At 48.3% G+C, this 16,398-nt stretch overlaps 1 protein-coding gene across 1 annotated transcript in view; it reads left to right on the forward strand.

Moving 5' to 3' along the window:
• Positions 1–16,398, forward strand: part of CFAP65 (cilia and flagella associated protein 65) — a 32,539-nt gene that overhangs the window by 13,909 nt on the left and 2,232 nt on the right. Inside the window, exons 15-29 of the mRNA XM_068408008.1 lie at positions 403–568; positions 1,143–1,271; positions 2,219–2,438; positions 3,255–3,383; positions 3,700–3,876; positions 4,557–4,623; positions 8,510–8,620; positions 9,398–9,589; positions 10,364–10,522; positions 11,864–12,007; positions 12,456–12,572; positions 13,177–13,314; positions 13,799–13,864; positions 15,547–15,758; positions 16,140–16,289. Coding sequence (XP_068264109.1) covers positions 403–568; positions 1,143–1,271; positions 2,219–2,438; positions 3,255–3,383; positions 3,700–3,876; positions 4,557–4,623; positions 8,510–8,620; positions 9,398–9,589; positions 10,364–10,522; positions 11,864–12,007; positions 12,456–12,572; positions 13,177–13,314; positions 13,799–13,864; positions 15,547–15,758; positions 16,140–16,289 — 2,177 coding nt within the window. The remainder of the gene's footprint in view (positions 1–402; positions 569–1,142; positions 1,272–2,218; positions 2,439–3,254; positions 3,384–3,699; positions 3,877–4,556; positions 4,624–8,509; positions 8,621–9,397; positions 9,590–10,363; positions 10,523–11,863; positions 12,008–12,455; positions 12,573–13,176; positions 13,315–13,798; positions 13,865–15,546; positions 15,759–16,139; positions 16,290–16,398) is intronic.

A 16,398-nucleotide genomic window follows, 5' to 3' on the forward strand; every position in this document is an offset into this window, starting at 1 on the left:
CAGATGGGTAGAAATGACTTGGAGGCATTTAGTCACTCTAAATAGCATGCAAGTGGGCGACTAGCCAAAAGAGAGGGGGACTTCAAATGCAGTCTTGGAGGGACTGGCAGACTTGTCCCAGGTGCAGCTGGCCAGCTAGTGTCCTCACAGCCCATGTGCTGCATCCTCCCCAGCCAACAGCCCAAATAATAGTAGGAGAGAGCCTTAGGGGGAGGGATTGAGCCCCTTGCAGCCCTGTTCCAGCATCTCCCAGGGCATGACATGTCCTACACAAAGTAGGGAGCCCTTTGCACCGCACTGCGCGTGCCAAGGGATCAACATGTGGTGAGACAAGTGGTGGCTACACTCGACTGCTACGCTCATGTGTAACAGTGACCTTTTCACGGCGCGTTTGAATTCCAGGCGCAAAAGGAGCACCTGGATCTTGGAAATGTTCTAGTTGGTGACCTGCAAAGTTGCAGCGTTGTACTGCTAAATGATGGGATCTGTTCTCTGAAGTACATCCTCAGCGTGGAACAGCTGATCACCGGGACTTGTGACGCCGAGGAGGTCCGCAGCGATCCACTGGGTACTGTAAGGGAATTAGCATGGGACGGGGCCTTGGCCTTCCCTTCTTTTCTCCTAAATCATTCTAGCATGAACTCAGAGTTTGGGCTGCTTGCTGGTTAGCTTGCATTGATTCTTTTAAGTGCCTTAAGGTGTCTGCTCCTGTGCTTAGGGATTTGCTACAAGTGACTCTTCTGTCTTGCTGGAAAAAGCATAACCCAGAGCCTGATATTTGACATTAGACCAATTTGGACCTTGAAATAAGATGCGATTTCCCAGCAGAGAAGGGAGTTAAATAAAGAAGCTTCCCAGAAGAAATGTTGGAGTGCAACCCTTAGCTGCCTTTCTAGAGGACCTCCTCTGGGGAAGTTCCCTGCTCTTTGCCTGCCAAAGGCAAGCTCAGCCCTCCCATGGAGCTGCCTGCAGTTGTAGCCTGGGAATCCCAACTTCAACACCTGAAGCTGGTCCTAATAATTAGGCACAGGAGGGCAGTGGCTTGAATGCAGGTAGGCTTGGGGAGCTGTGTGCTGAATACACGTGTGGTGCAAGAGAGATCAGTGACACCAACAGCTCATACCATCTCTTTTCTCCTGCAGCTCTAGAGCTGGAACACTCCAGAGGTACAATCCCCGCAAGGTCAAAAGCTTTTGTCCGAATAACAGTCAGGCCAGCCCGTCGGGTGCATTACACCTGGTCAATCAAATATGCTATTTGCAACCCAACAGGTAAGAAAGGGGGTATTTTGGGAAAATCATTCCCTCCCAACCAAGCAGACTGTGCCATAACAGGCTGAGCTGCACAGTTCCCAGTGTATGAGTCCTGCCTGAAGAAATCCCTGTGCTGAGCAATTCACCAGAGCCAGATCCTATGTACTGTCTCCTTTTTGCTGCACCTTTTTGGGGTTAGATATGATTGAGCCATAAGACACAGACAGGGAAAGTTCCAAGTTTCCCACACCTTTGGTCACAAGATTCCCTGCTCCTCTGCATGATCATGGCCTTTTATGATGTGTCCTGAAACATACCTGAGAGTTTCATGCAACCAGTTCTATGCACCTGAGGTCCTTTTTGCAGATCTGGATTGGTCCCTGTATGAGGAAGAATGCAGTTGAGCTAGAAAAGGCATGGAGAGGGGCAACAGGGATGTTCAGAGGTGGGGAACAGCATTTGTACAAGGAAAAGACTAGTTAGACAAGGAGTTTCCAGCTTGGAAAGTGGAGAATGGCAATGCCACATGAATAGTATGGAAAAGACAAGCTATAAACAACTGTTTATGATTTTTCAGTGGGAAACCAAGAGTGACTTCATAAAATTATTTAAATTTAACTATTTAAAATAAATTATTTAATTAAAAAATTTAACATTTAAAACTGTTGGCTTAAATAAAAAAAAGGGGGGGTTTTCACATAGTGCAGAACTAAACTGTGCAAATACACTGCTTGAAAGCACCACATTCACAGTCTTTTGGTGATCTCTAAATGCAGAAGTCAAGGTGCAACTAGAAGTCAGTGGTATAGAGGTTTTCAGAAGCTGCCAAAGAAAAGACTATGTACAAGTTCTGTTCTTTCTTTCTTTGGTCTGGGTAGGGCCTCTCTCCATCTTGCTGTCCCAGACAGCTGTCCCTTAATGGTGCATGACTACTTTTTGGTGTTTCTTTCTCTCCCAAGCTACAGATCTTGCGAGCACAAAAGAGGAGCAGCAGGCCCTCTGCTGCATTGTAGCAACAGGTGTCTACCCAACTTTCTGCATCGCAGATGCCTGTTCAGCAGGGAGTGCCAGCCGTATCAGCAAGTTGCACCTCTGGAGGCTCTTTTCCTTGGACACACTGAATGAATACTTGGAGCGAGACCCAGCTCCCAGCGAGCTCACCTACAGAGTTCCCACAAGGCACAGGTGAGATGACGAGGTGGCACAGAGGATCTTTCAGTCCCTCATGCAAGCCAGACAAAGATGCTGTGCCCTTTGGCTTGTTTTGCAGCTCACAGCTGCATGGCACTGTGTTATTCTATCCTAGCCCCTGCAGGCAGTTGCTGACCTCTGCTTCTCTGCTCACCCTCCCTAGAGAGGAGCCACAGAAACAAAGAATAATTTAATTGCAATGGACCTGTAAAAGTCTCTGGTCTAACCCCTTGCTCAAAGCAGTGACAACTAAATCAGGTTACTCAGGTCCTTGTCCAGTTCAATGCTGAATATCTCCAAGGATGAGGAAACCACAGCTTGTCTGGGCACCTGATTCCCGTGTCTGACCCCTTTCATGGTAAAAAATTTTTGCCTAGTATCTAAGCGGAATACCTTGTGTTGCAACTTATGTAGTTGTCTTCCCTGAGCCCGTGCTTCATAAGGCTGAAAAAGCCCAGGCCTCTTAGTTGCTCCTTGTAAATAATGTGCTCCAGCCCTCAACCGTCTTGGTGACCCTCCACTAGACCTGCTCCAGTATGTCAGTGACTTCCTCGTATTGGGGAGCTGAAAAGAGGCCTCAGCTAAGGAGGACTCTCAGAGCCTCCATGTATGCCCCTCACTCTCATTAGGCATATATTAAAAAACAGATAAAATCCAAAGGCCTTCCTTACCCCCAAAAGGGCCAACAACATAAGGTCAGAGAAGAATTATAAGGAAGAGAGCCAGTGTAGAATGACCCTTTCTCCTGTCATGCCCTGACAAGCCTTCCTCCTGTCTCAATTTAATCTATTCTTTCTCTCCTGTGACCAGCACATGCTTAATCCCTCCAGTGTACACCCCTCTCCTGCTGGACTTCAACTTTGGGGCTGCCCCGATAGGCTCAGAGCCTACCCTTGTGATGCTCCTGCTGGTGAACAAGGGTGTGGTGCCTGTGGAGTGGTAAGTGGTGCTTGTTGGAGCTCAGCCTTCTTTCTGGGGTCTGTCTGGGGATATGGAAATGCTCACATACGTGGGACATCTGCAAATTAAAAGGGTGGATTTTGTAGGTGCGGCTCGTGTTGTGGAGCTGCGACTGAGATCTGTTGGTGGGTCTGGGTGGGGAAGAAACAGGTGATGGCAGACAGTTCTGCAGATCAGACCTGATGAAACATGATGTGTCCACCAGCTGGACTAAGCCTGTCTGGACTGAATATGCTGACCATGGCCCTGGGGAAGTTTTGTGTCCCTGTTGCTAACCAGCTGACTGGTTCCCTAGGGCCTTCTTGTTTCCTTCTGATCAGAAGATGGACATGGATCACTGGGCAGAGGATGTTGAGTTTAGTCCCCATGAGCTGCACCAGATAAGAATTCAGGATAACCAGCTCTTCAGTGTTTTCCCAAAGTCAGGGAAGCTTCTTCCAGGACAGGAGGAATCAGTCCAGCTCTCACACAGGTGATGTCAACTACCTGTACTTCAGGGCCTCATGCTGCGTACGGGGACAGAACATGCCATCAGTCCCCTGTGTTCCCATGCCAGATCCTTTTCCTTTCCTCTCCTTGCCCAGCAGAGGCTGGGCAAGTAAAAAGTCCCTGAGTATGTCCAGTTTCTAGACCCCACAAAACTTGTCTTCCTCAGGGGTATGTTGTTAATGTACTTCAACACTGCAGCGCAAAAGGCATTTAGTGTGACATGCTGGGGACACTGTTCTGCCTTCACCTGACAGCTGGGGAGGCAAACAAGATGCCACACTTCCTCTGTTTTTGACCATACAGTGATATTCTTATTTTTGTCATCTACTATAGCTGCTAGCCCTTGTGTGCCTGTGGAGGGTATGAAGAAAGCTGAACACCTCCTTTTTCCCAGCAGACCTGATTTGAAAAGCACTGGCATTTCAAATGGCCTTGGCCTAGAAACTTGGGTTCCTAAATTGGTGTATGACTAAAATCAACACTGCATCACTCATTCCCACCCAAACACAACTGTCCCCCTCCCTCTCTCAGTGGCTCTTATGCAACAGTGACTCTTTAGCTGGGAAGTGAATTGTCTCTAATGTACTGTGTGACCCTGATTCTATCACCCTGGGCACAAGGTTGGTTTCTAATATTTTCCTCTCTCTCCTCTTGCACTGCTAGACATGATTTCATTGGCACCGATCACCTCCCTGTCCTGCTGAAGGTTTCCTACGGCCATGAGATTCTGGTAAGGCAGCAGGTATCTTGTTTCTCTTTGCAGAACAGCAGCAGGTAGGAGCTGAATTACAAGGTGTTTTCCCCAGAAGTTGCATGGCGTGCAGGGGGCTGTGGCCTTCCCCTGGAATCTGCACTGGCCAGGCAGTAACACAGGGCCAAGCAGAGACATAAAACCAACACCCCGACAAACTCGTGGTTTCAGCACAGTGTGATGTGGCAGTGCACTGGCTAAATGGCCCTTGGATGTAGCATCTGCTGGTTTCTGCAGCAAGGGATTTTTTTTTGTTTGTTTTTATTAACCTTTTTATTTTATTGGTGGTGTTAGTGCAGAATTGCTTTCTCCTCCAAGCCAACTCCAAGTCCAAAACAGCCCTCCTGGGTTTTACAGTCCCTGCACACTTTCCACACTCAAGTGTATCTCATGGACAGGATTTCTGTGCTCGCTTCCTTGCCTTTCATCTGCCTCACTGTGAGTTATTCCACTCAGTAATCCTGGAGTTCAGCCCTGCAGCCCATCTGACTTCTCTCATATGCAGCTTTTCTGAATCTCCATCTCATCAGCTCTCTACGCTCTTCAAAACCCCCTGGAATGCTCTTTTCTCCAAAGTGCCACCTGCACTGACTGCAGGCTGGGGACACACATGCTGGCATAGGGTTGGCAGAGCATCCTCCGGCTCTGGAGATATGGAGACAGCTGCTTCCCTGGGCCCAGAAGGTACTCCCTGCATTCCTGGTTGGCTGTTCTCGCTGCAGCCCTGATGCCTTTGTCCACCCACTTACTTCTTCTTGCCAATGGTGGACAAGCTTCCTACTCATTCTTCCTCCTTCATTGCTTGCTAAAGCATCCCAGAGCTGATCTCTGGTGTGGTTTTCCCTGAGCATTTCCTCAGGCTTGGAATTAATTTTTCTCTCTCCCCCTCTCTCAAACTGTCAGTTAAAGTCAAAGTCACCTTGTGCTCTGCCGGGCACAGCTCATGCCCGGCTGAGCCTTCCTGTCTGTCTCTGAAGTTTCCTATGAGAGCATTGTGTTCACACAACTCTTTTATTTTTCTTTTCTTTCAGGACTGTTGTCAGCTGAAAATCCAACCCTTTGACCAAGCTGTTCAAACAGTGGCTTAACTGTGCCTTCCCTCAAAGCCCTTGGACAGGCTCCCTGTGCTCTGCCTGCCTGGCACAATCCTGAGAGTGGATGTGAGCATTTCACCAGTTGGCCAGTGAGGGAATAGGCTTTGGAGCACCAGAAGCCTATAGGACACACATCCTCTCTTGCCACATAGCCAGTGGCTTTGGTGGCTATCAGAGTACCCCACCCTACCTCATGCTGTAACTGCAGAAGGGGCTGAAAAAGCTGGTAGGCCTTGGGGATGATAAAAGATCCCTGAGTGCATTGGAGCTCTGGCAATAGGAGCTGCAGAGCCCAATTCAGAGACCTGGAGCAGTGCAGGTGGTCGCAACCTGCAGGGATCCACAGTGCCAGTACTGAACTGTTAATATCAGAAAGTAGGGGTGGAAGAGGCTCCTCCTTCTGCAGAGAGGGCAATCGAGGGGCTGAACACAGTGTGCCTTCTTTCCTTTCACTCATGGCTTGAAGAGCACAGAGCTACCAGCCTCTGTGGCAGACACTGCCCTAAGCATGTTCACATCCCAGGGTTGAACAGATCCTCACCTGGAATCTGGTGAAATGTGTAGAATATGTGCTAACCTTAAGGGAAGCAAATGATGTAATGTCAACCCAAAAGTTAGACTTTGGAAATTTGAGAAAGCAACAATAAGCAGATATGGAGAGCGTTGGGCTGGGGTATTGCTTCGTCATTCTGTCAAATTCCAAATTGCCTGGCTTCAGAGCAGCGATGTTAGCCAGCTGCAAGCCAATGCATGATTTTTTGGAGGGTCCGGACTCACCTCTGTGATGGCTTTACCCATGTGGACAGATTCTGACCTTCCACACCTTGGCTTCCCCAACAGAGTCTGTTTGCTTCATCTTCAGAGGAGCTCCCTCTCTATTACTCCTTCCCCACCAAGGTGGCCAACTTTCAGTCCTGAGATGTCTGGATTTATAGGTGCTCTGAAGAACCCAAACTGATTTCCCGCTGGCAGCTTCTTCTGGCTGCAGGATGAAACTTCTGTGGGACTTGCGTGTTACCCGCTTCCTTGTGCAGTCTCCCTCTGCCTCTCACAGGTTGTCCTTTGCCTCATCACCATAGCCTGTCTCTAAGAGTGCAGCTGTGACCTTGTTCTCGGAGCTCTAGAATAGTTTGGCCAGGCTGCAGCCATCAGCAGTCTTAGTAGGAAAGGCCCAGACAGCTGCAGGTGTTGCAGGATGAGGCAGGCTGGTTCCCAGAACTCACTGGAGAGAAGGGCTGGATCCCAGGGAGGATCCCCAAGCACACAGGATCCATAAACTGGAAGTGTTTGCACTTCGCTTCATAGCTGCTAATTAGGTATTGTGAGATGTTGTCACCTGCAGCACATGTTCTCCAGGCAGCTCTTCTCCTCCCTGCGGAATCTGACATCTCTGTCCTCTCATGCTCTAAGTCATCGCTGTGGGACAATGTCTGTTCACTCTGGAAGGAGAACTGATTGTAGCAGGTCTTTGCTTTCCTCCATTTGTCTCCCTTTTACTGATAGTCCTCTAATTGTTGCATCCTGTGTCTATGGAAGCTGATGACAGTTCTTCTCCACAGTTGTGGTCTGGTGGAATCCAAGTTTGCTTTTTGACTCAAGTAATATAAACGTATGTTTCATTCTTAAAGCTCAGGAAGGTTCCTGTCCCTTTTTCCCTTGCAGTTTGAAAGTGTCAGTTTATGTCCTCCTCCTATTTGCGCTTCATCTGGCTTGCTGAGGCCCTCAGGAGGCTGAATGCTTGTGGAGAGCTTTGAAAAAATCCCACGTGGGACTTTGTTAGCATTGCATTTCTAGTCCTTTCTCCCTCCTCACTTTGCTTATGGAGCTGAACTGGAATGGGCTGTTTTGAAGGAATCGGCATTCTCTGCTCTTTTTTAAGCAGCTGATACAGTATCTCCTGCAGGTGTCTGTCCAAGGCATCCACCCGACATTGCAAACATCCTCTCAGTCTTCTACGTATGCACTGGAAAAATAGCCATGCTTTAGGCTTAGCTAATTGTGAATTGCAGCAGCTTAGCTCCCTTTGGCCCATGCAGAGACATTACTCGCTCTGTGTCTGCTTTGCAGCCTCTGTCTCTAGGTAGACAGCGCAGGGGTGCTTTGGGGTGATCCTGCAGGAAAGCATGCATCATGACTCATCTCCAGCCTGACTGCAGTCTTCTCAAAATGCAGAATCCTGTGTCTCTTCCTTTCCAGGAAATAGCTTTATAAGTTTCTCTGCTTTGCCTGAAGTGCCTGGTGGCTGCTTTGCTAGCAGGATACTGTTGATCATTAGTTGATCACTTAAAATTCAGCTGGGATCTTCTTGCAGCTTTTGGACTGACATATTCTTGGAGCAGGACGTCCTCCAAAGTGAGGACATTCAGATGGTCCTTTTCAAGAGGAGGCCATTACTTACCTCAAGTCCTGTCTTTCCAAAGGATTTGGCTGTCACAGCTGCACACTCTCCTATGTACAGTCCAGACACTTTCATTCACAGAGAATTTCTACCATGTAATTGCAAAGAGAAGCACTGAGGCTTGTGCCTGACATAGCAGGGAGAAAAGCACCTTCTCTCTGAAACGAGATGCAAACCTTTCAGAGAAGAGCCAACAGTTGAGTAGGCTCTCCACCTCCTTGCTTTTTTCTTAGGACACACTGTACTGGTATTACCAACTTAAATCTGTAACTGTGTTGCCCTCAACTTGCAAAGTCCTTCAGAGTCCTTGTGCAGTTGTTAGTGATGGAGCCAAGGCCCTGTGAGAAAATAACTGTGTTTCTTTGCACTGTAGCTGAACTTCAGCAGCGTGACGGTGGAACAGGACCAGCGGTACATTCATTTTGCATCCACTAAGCACCTCTTCGCACCCATTGCCATTGGGACCTCCCACCCCCCCACACAGGTGAGCACCCTGGTGCCATACCAGCAGCAAGTGGAGGGAAGGAGCTAGTGTTACTGTGTCCCAAGGACAGGCAGTGTCTGAGGCATTTCCCAGGAAACAGAAGGGCCTCCATAGGAAAGCAGCACAGAATAACTTTGCGCTAGTACTAGCCAGAGCCTGGAAATGGCTGCTGGGATGGCAGAAGGGAAATTACCTCTCACCATTTCCAGTTTGACAAGATTTGGCTTTCACTCTAGCCAGAATGCTTATGAGGTGTGTCGGACAGTTCTCTTGTTCTCTTGCATTGGATCTGAGTGAAAACTGTCTAGCTGCTCCAGGCACTCTGGAAATAAATTCTAATTAGGTTTTTAGTAATTAAACTTCCTTAAACACTTATTCAGCAAAAAGGCAGCTTTGACTCTGTTCTGCCTAATTTACTTGGGAAATTAACAAGTCTGAGTTGAATTAAGATCACTTTAATACGAGTGTTTTTGCATTTCAAGTAATCTGCTTTACAGTGATCCCTTTAGCTAATTTGTATTAATTTTCTCCTAGACTGAATTTGCGGGGCATCACTTGGAGAGGCTCTGTAGTTATCAATGTATGTGTGGTGATAAACCTTCAGCACAGTCTCCTATCGGAGCCTCAGTGATAAATTCTGACACTATGAGGTCTCCTCATTCTTAGGAGACAAGATGACTAATTAATTATTAATGCTTATCAGAGTCCTCTGGGGAAGTGTTAACTAGTTCAACTTGTGCATGGTATAATAAGCACTGCTCTCTCTGACTCACTCAGATTTATGAGCTCTACAATGGCGGCACCATGCCTGTGATGTTTGATGTTCAGCTGGACAACATTGTGAGGATCCAGGAGGAGAATTTTCAGCATCCTATCTTTGTCTGCCTAACTCCTAGAGGAGAAATCCCCCCTGGCACAACAGGCCACATTGAGTGGATCTTCTCACCGCTGGAAGCTAGAAAGTACTTGGTAAGACCCTCCTCATGACTGCCAGAAACAGTTTCTTTCCGTTGTCGTGTGCCTAAAATTCTTTAGATCTCTTACTAATGGTTGGTCCATGTCATGCTACAGCTGAATTGAGCTCCATTTCTCCAAGAAGCAAAGAGTCTTGAGAGCAAACGAGTGGCTGGTCTGGTCAGGAAATGGAGCAAATGATAAGTTGTTATCTATCTCATAAGTTTCTTCTTGCCGAAGAACAGATTTCTTCCACAACCGGAGTCATCCCAGTATATATTTTTCAAGGATCAAACAGTGACTGGGGATATAAACAGTACCTGATCAGATTTGTGGTTCATTGTTGGCCTCCAATAACTTCCACCAAAGAGACTGAAGTCAGTGTCTTTTATCGTTGCAGTGTACGCTGCTGCAGCCCTCTGGAAACAGCCTTCCCAAAGACCTCTGTCCTAGGCTGCAGCAGGCAGACAAGGCCAGAGCTGGAGCACTACTTATTGCCCTACTCTGTGGTGGATGCATGGAAAAATAAATAAATTGTATTTTAAAACACCTACTTTTGCTCCAAGAGGGAGTCCCTGCCCATCTCATATAGTGACTGGCTAATTGACTACTTAACCAAGTTTCCTGAGTTAGTAGGGAAGGTCAAGGCTTGAAAGAGCAAGAGACTGGATTTCTCTTAATCCGTGCATGTGGTGTATTTGGACCAGTCCATTAGCAAGTATGCTAGCTTATTGCACATGTCTCCCAAGTATGGCTCTGGACTTAAAACTCTCATCTTGTCCAAGGCAGGTTGATGTTCCCATCCACATCCGGGGGGGCGAACCAGCTCTGATCACCTTCCAGGGAGCAGGCTACGATCCGAATACCGTAGGAGAGACTGTCGCATCCAGCAAAATTTTGCCTCCTTCAGTCTTTCCAGGTTCTACCAAGCTAACTGTGCCTGGGCAGGTAAGTCTAGGTATCCTGATACAAGCAATGTGATCCATCCAGAAATGTGTGAGAGAGACTGAAATATGCAAGTGGCCCCATCTAGAAGTAGCCTGTGTTGCAGGAGAGCTCATTTGCCATGAGATAGAGCAAGATATTTCCCTTCCAGCAGGTCATCTAGAGCCTAACTTATAAAAGCAGTTGTTCTGAAAGGTGCCTTCCTTCCAGCTTGCTGCTTCCACTGCCATTAGAACCAAAAAAGCTTTAGGGTTTGTTCATGTTCTGAATTTTCTACTAAAAGTTACCCCCCATCACAGCTACCTTTCTTGTTTGCAGCTACAACACCTTTTTCTTTGGTAATTCATTCGCAAAAAGAGCATTATACTCCTGACATACCCTGTCAGGGCTTGACTGCCATCATTTCACACTCAAACTCAGCTGATGCATAACCTGAACACAGACTGCAGGCTGGTCACTAATTCAGGCACATCCTGAGGAATACACTTGTTTGACCTGTCGCTGGCTCGGCAGGAGCTTCTTTGGCCTGGCTAGAGCTGGCCTGCCAGCCTGGACAATCTGTTGTTAAAACTCAGCCACAGATCCCAGCATAGTGAATCAGCATTAAACAGCATCAGCAGAGGCATACTCCAGGCAGGTAAAGGATTCATCCTATGTGACATTAGCATGCCTGCCTTGGAGCCCAGCCACAGCTACATATGCTCTTTCGCTTCCAGCAGGGTGATTGCATTCCTGGGTACAGCAAAGAGAAGATGATTAAAAACCTGTCTCAGGCTGCCAATGAAGATGCCATTCCACAAGGCTCTGTTGTCTGTAACCAAGAGTCATTAGCTTCTCTAATGATTAGCGTAATTAATTAGAGTTTTCACAGTGACTGGGGAATGGGACACTAGTAGCATACTAGTAGCAAGGTGCAGTAGGGAGCAGTTTCCCAAAACTCGCGTTCAGGTTGATGAGGATTTTGCACAAGCACGCACCTCGCATGTTTGCCAGTTGAAGCAGGAAAAGGCCTGGATTACAAGTGCTGCAGAGAGTGTCTGGTGCTACTGGTCCTCTGTGCTCCTGAGATCTTCTCCTGCCCCAGCACCAGCATTATGTTCTATTTGTTGCTCACTCAATCCCACTGCAACAGGTCTGTCCTCTTGCTGTAAAGATCCATTGTAACCAGAGCAAAAATAAGAGAAATATAACACTCCCTCGAGTTGTTACCGTAAAGGTAACTGGCAAATATTATCTATGAATTGCTGGATAACTTACAGATGACTGTGTGACTGCCCTTCCCCAATGGCCACATCCCATCTTCTTTCCCTGCTGTTCCTCCTGGTTTCACCTTGCTTCCCACAGGCAGCTGCCTTGTCACACCACAGGATTTGCTTTGGAAATATCCCAGACTGCACCAAAGCCAGTCGCCTTGTCTTTTTCAACAATATCTCGAAGAGCAAGGCTGTTGTGTTTGCCTGGCGGATAAGTACCTGTAAAGACAAGAGGGTGAGTCCTTCTCTTTCCTCTACAGCCTTCTTGCCCATCTGTGTTGTGTCACAAAAGGACCCTACAACTCCATTTTCAACCAGACACTCAGAAACGATCCTAGGGAACTGGCTTTTGTGCTAGCTGATGAAAGGAAAGGGCAGAGAAAAGTGAAGGCAAGTGTTAGGATGGGGCGGAAAGACAGGAATTCAGAAGGGGAATCTGAAGACTTCAGTGAGGATACGTGAACTACAGAATGCAATAATGAACCTAGGGACTCTGCTGGTAGACAGAGTCCCGGGTCGTTCTTTGAATGTATCAGTGCATCTCTCCCCTGCCACATACCTCTGAGAAGGGAAGGGGAGATAATTCCCACAATCCTGTGTTTCCTGCAGAGAGAGGGCACAGAGGAAGGTTCCAGGACAGTGAAACAGCTCCTCTGTGGTTTGTGGGGTTTTTTTTGCCCCAGATGTTGCAGATTGCTCCGGAGTCTGGGGTTGTGCAGCCTGGAGAGAGCATGCCCTGCTTCATCACACTGCGACCTTCAGGGATTGCTTCCTTCTACAGCACAGATCTGGTGTGTGAGGTGAGACCCAGGAGGTACCTGTGTATTACCATCGCCTGCGCATGTCACTGCAGTTCCCAAATGGCTGGCTCCAGCAGTCACCTGCCTGCTGCTTCCAGCTGAAGGAATCCTTCTTTGCTCCATGATGCTGGCCAGCACTTCTTATTCCTGAAGATACTGAGCTTTATCTCTCCTGATGCTTTAAGCACCTCTGTCTGTGTGGCTCACTAGATGAGATGTAATTGTGCAACGTGTGGCTTTGCGAGTTGAACCCAGCTACTAGAAGTCACAATTGGAATGGGAGTGGCTTTCAGTGGATGCCAGACTTAAACATCTGTAAAAAGCAAGTCTTGCTGCTTTAGTATCGGTGGGGGCACAGACTTACAGTAGTGTCCCTCTGGACACTTTCCAGGTGTCCTTTGGCAAGAGATTGTGTCTTCTCTGTATAAGTCTTATAATAGCACTGTTCTCTCCCCTTCCTGCCACTGGAAGACATGGAAAGGGAGTGGGCTTCTGGCTGGAACCTCCTGGAAGGGAGGAGTTGGTGACAGGCATTGACTTGAGCCAGAGATTGTGTTATCTGCAGCTCTTTTCTTGCTCCCTCCAATCATGGTTTGCTTCATAGGTATACACCCAGGAGTCCCTGGTTCAGTACAAGAGGGACCTGCAGAAGTGGGAAAAGGAGAAGGAACGGCAGGCTGTGGAATTCACCATCACAGAAAAGGATCTTGGGACTAAGAAGAAGCCAAAGTCACCTGCAGGGGTGAGTGCTGTCAGAACTTTACATCAGCTTAGCTCAGCTCAGAAACAGCAGCCAGTGTGTACAAGAAACGTTCTTTAAGAAAATCTGGTCAAGTTGATACGGAGACATGAGGCTCTGATCTACTCAAGATCTCATAGCTGGTCTGTGGATAGTGGAAAATGAGATCTTGGTTTCTAGCCAAGAGTCACCTTATAAACTCTGAAATTGCTAATGATCATCTGAAATTTGGAAGTGCATGAGAAGCATTAGGAAAAACAAAGCCAGTGACTCTGGAAACTGATTGTTGGATTTTTAACCATGAATAAACACTGGAGAGAAATGTGTAACTACCAGTAAGAATGTGGCCCGAGTGAAGAATAGGAGGATGAGATCATTGACTCTCAGCTGGGACAAAGTAAAACAAAAACCTGGGGTCTTGTTCTGCTCCATATCTTTCCTACACAGCAATTTCTCTTCCTTCTTTTTTTTTTTTTTTTCTTTTCAGAGGTCATCAGATTCTGCTGAGACAGAAAATCTTCCTGAATCCTCAGCTGTGATGAGGAAATACAAGGTAAATCAGGCCTGTTTCACCCAGAGTAGAATCAAACTGACTGCTTTAGAAAAGAGGCAGATGCTGGATATCACAGCGTGGGAGCTGGACAGAGAGCACAGCAGGGTTTGTAGCTTCAAGGCTTTGGGAGACAGACTGTTTGGAGGAGCCAGAAGAATCACACTGTCTGGCTGTGTCCTGTGGGCAGTAACTTTCCAGCTGAGGTGAATGGGAAGTGAAACTGGAACAAATGTGCACCCATGACTGGAGAAAGTGGGACAGGTTTTGAATAAGCAGAAAAGATGCACACAGGTAGGGCAGTCAATACCTGGACGGGCTTTGTGCTGGGGCCACAGTGGAATGTGTGCCACGATGGCAAGCAGCAGGACCCAGGCATGATGTGGTGCAGACTTTGTCCTCACCATTAAAAGAGCTGTGCCTCGGGAGAAGCTGCAGGCAGGAACTGCCTTGATTTAAGTGCGCAGAAAGCTTTAAAGCTCAATTTGCCTGGTTCATCTCTGTTTCCCCTCAAGTCTGCACAACTGTGTGCACTGCTGGAAAAGACAGCTTTTGCAGCAGTGGCAAGGTGTGAGACAAGGTCTCAGTGAATGCTCTGCAGAAGTGCCTGGGCCCAAAAGCAGAGCCACGCTGCATCTACAGCTGTCAGCAGGATGTGTTGTGGGAATGACAGGGCTTGTGGGGAACCAGCTAACCCAAGATATGGAAGGGTTAAGGGGAGCTGATGTGAGGTTAGACCTGAGCAGATTGACTCAGCTAGGAGACATAGCTTGTTATCTCAGGACCGCCACGGTGGTAAGGCTGTGTCAGTGGTCCTGGGACCCTGCAGAGTGCCTCTGCATGTCCTGCCCTGTCCTGTGTAAAGGTATCAGCTCGGGGCAGCTCTAGCTCGGACTGTCTGCCCTGTGCTGTTAGGTGTGATCAGTGACACAGGTCAAGGCATTCACTGGGATGAACATAAGGATGGTTGGGGAAAAGTAAAAATGGTTTCATTTAATCTTCTAGGGTTTTAGCTCGTAGCAACAGTTTGGAGCCTGTAATCACCTGCCGTATCTGTGTCAGGAGCAGTGAAGGCCTCTGACCTCATTCCCAGAGGCTGGGCAGCTATGTCTCAAAGGTCATTGAAGTCCTGTGATGTCTGAGGGCTTCTCCAGAGCTGGGTGGTGTCCTTCTGACCCAGGCTTCTGGACTACTCCTGCCCTAAGAAACTTGTCCCAAACTGACTGCTGGTAATGCAACCCCAAACTGGCCCATGTAGTGTGGCTGGAGTCAGTTCCTGGTTTCCTTCCAGGCTCAGGGGACAATTTCCACATGTATTCCTGCACATCCTTTCTCCCACAGCACTCCTAGTGTGCTCAGAAGAGCAGAGATAGTCTCCCGGAGTTCCACAGGAATGGATCAGCGTACAAGAGTCCCGAGTGCCCTGGGGAGACCTTGAAGCCCTGCTGACACTCGGGGCTGGCACGCTAGTCAGTGAGGAGGGAGCGGACCTGACTTCTAGCATGGCAGCTCATGCCTGATAGCGGTACTGCAGTGCAGAGATCATTTTGACACTGTCTGCTGTCCAGGATCTGGTGGCTCTGGCTGCTGGGCTTTCCAGTTCTCATGCCTGTGGTTACACCTACACCAGCCTACCTGTGGTCAAAGGAGCAACTAGGTACCTGCCATTTCTTTCTCTCCAACAGACATTACCCCCTATTAAAAACTACTCTATGCCAAATCCACCAGCTGGACACTTTGAGAGGAGGCTGCTGGACAAAGAAGCCATCTGGGTGTGGGTCAAACCAGAGTCTCCCAAGCCCATCCTCTTACACCTTGGTGTGACAGCCAGGTCCTACTCTATTGAGGATTTCTTCAGCAACTTCACCTCAGAGTTCCCCAAATACTTCTTGTCCCGGTAAGAGATCCAGCTTTTTGGATTGGCATCTTCATCTGAGCCAGGGCTGCCCATTCCGTGATATGCACTGAACTTGGAGCTCTGCTCTGCTCCTCTCCAGAGCCTCAGCATTAGGCAAGAGGTGCCTTGCTTTCCCTAGCACTAGCTGGCATGACCTGTTTCTCTCCCTCCACCAAAAGGGAGATACTGTCAGAGCTCAGTGCTCCTCTCTGACAACAGTGTCCCTGCTGCTGTCACAAGTGCAGCAGTTCCCACTCCTCCTCTGGTTCCCTGCACCACTCCCTGCTTGCCTGCAGTGCTGCTGCTCAGCAGGGGGATGCAGGTCTGTGGTAGTTTGGTTCAGTAGTGCTGCCACTGATGGAACAACTCCTTCTTTCCCAGCCCCTTCAGCGACTGGCCCTTGGAGAGCAAGTTTGTGCATGGGAGTAGGGACAGAGACAGGAAGGACATGGACCCCAAATGGCTGTCCCTGGCTGCTGCTTCCAAACAGGAGTTGCAGATAGTGACTGGCATACTCGCAGATGTCATCAGGTGCGTGTCCCTTCACCCCCACCCCATTTGGAGTCCCTGTCCTCCAGGGGAGTGCGTGCAGCATGTCCAGCCCTCTGCTCATCCCAGAGGATTCTGTGCACTCCTGCTG

The sequence above is a fragment of the Nyctibius grandis genome, chromosome 9 (genome assembly GCF_013368605.1).
Source record: "Nyctibius grandis isolate bNycGra1 chromosome 9, bNycGra1.pri, whole genome shotgun sequence".
NCBI classification, from domain to species: Eukaryota; Metazoa; Chordata; class Aves; order Nyctibiiformes; family Nyctibiidae; genus Nyctibius; species Nyctibius grandis.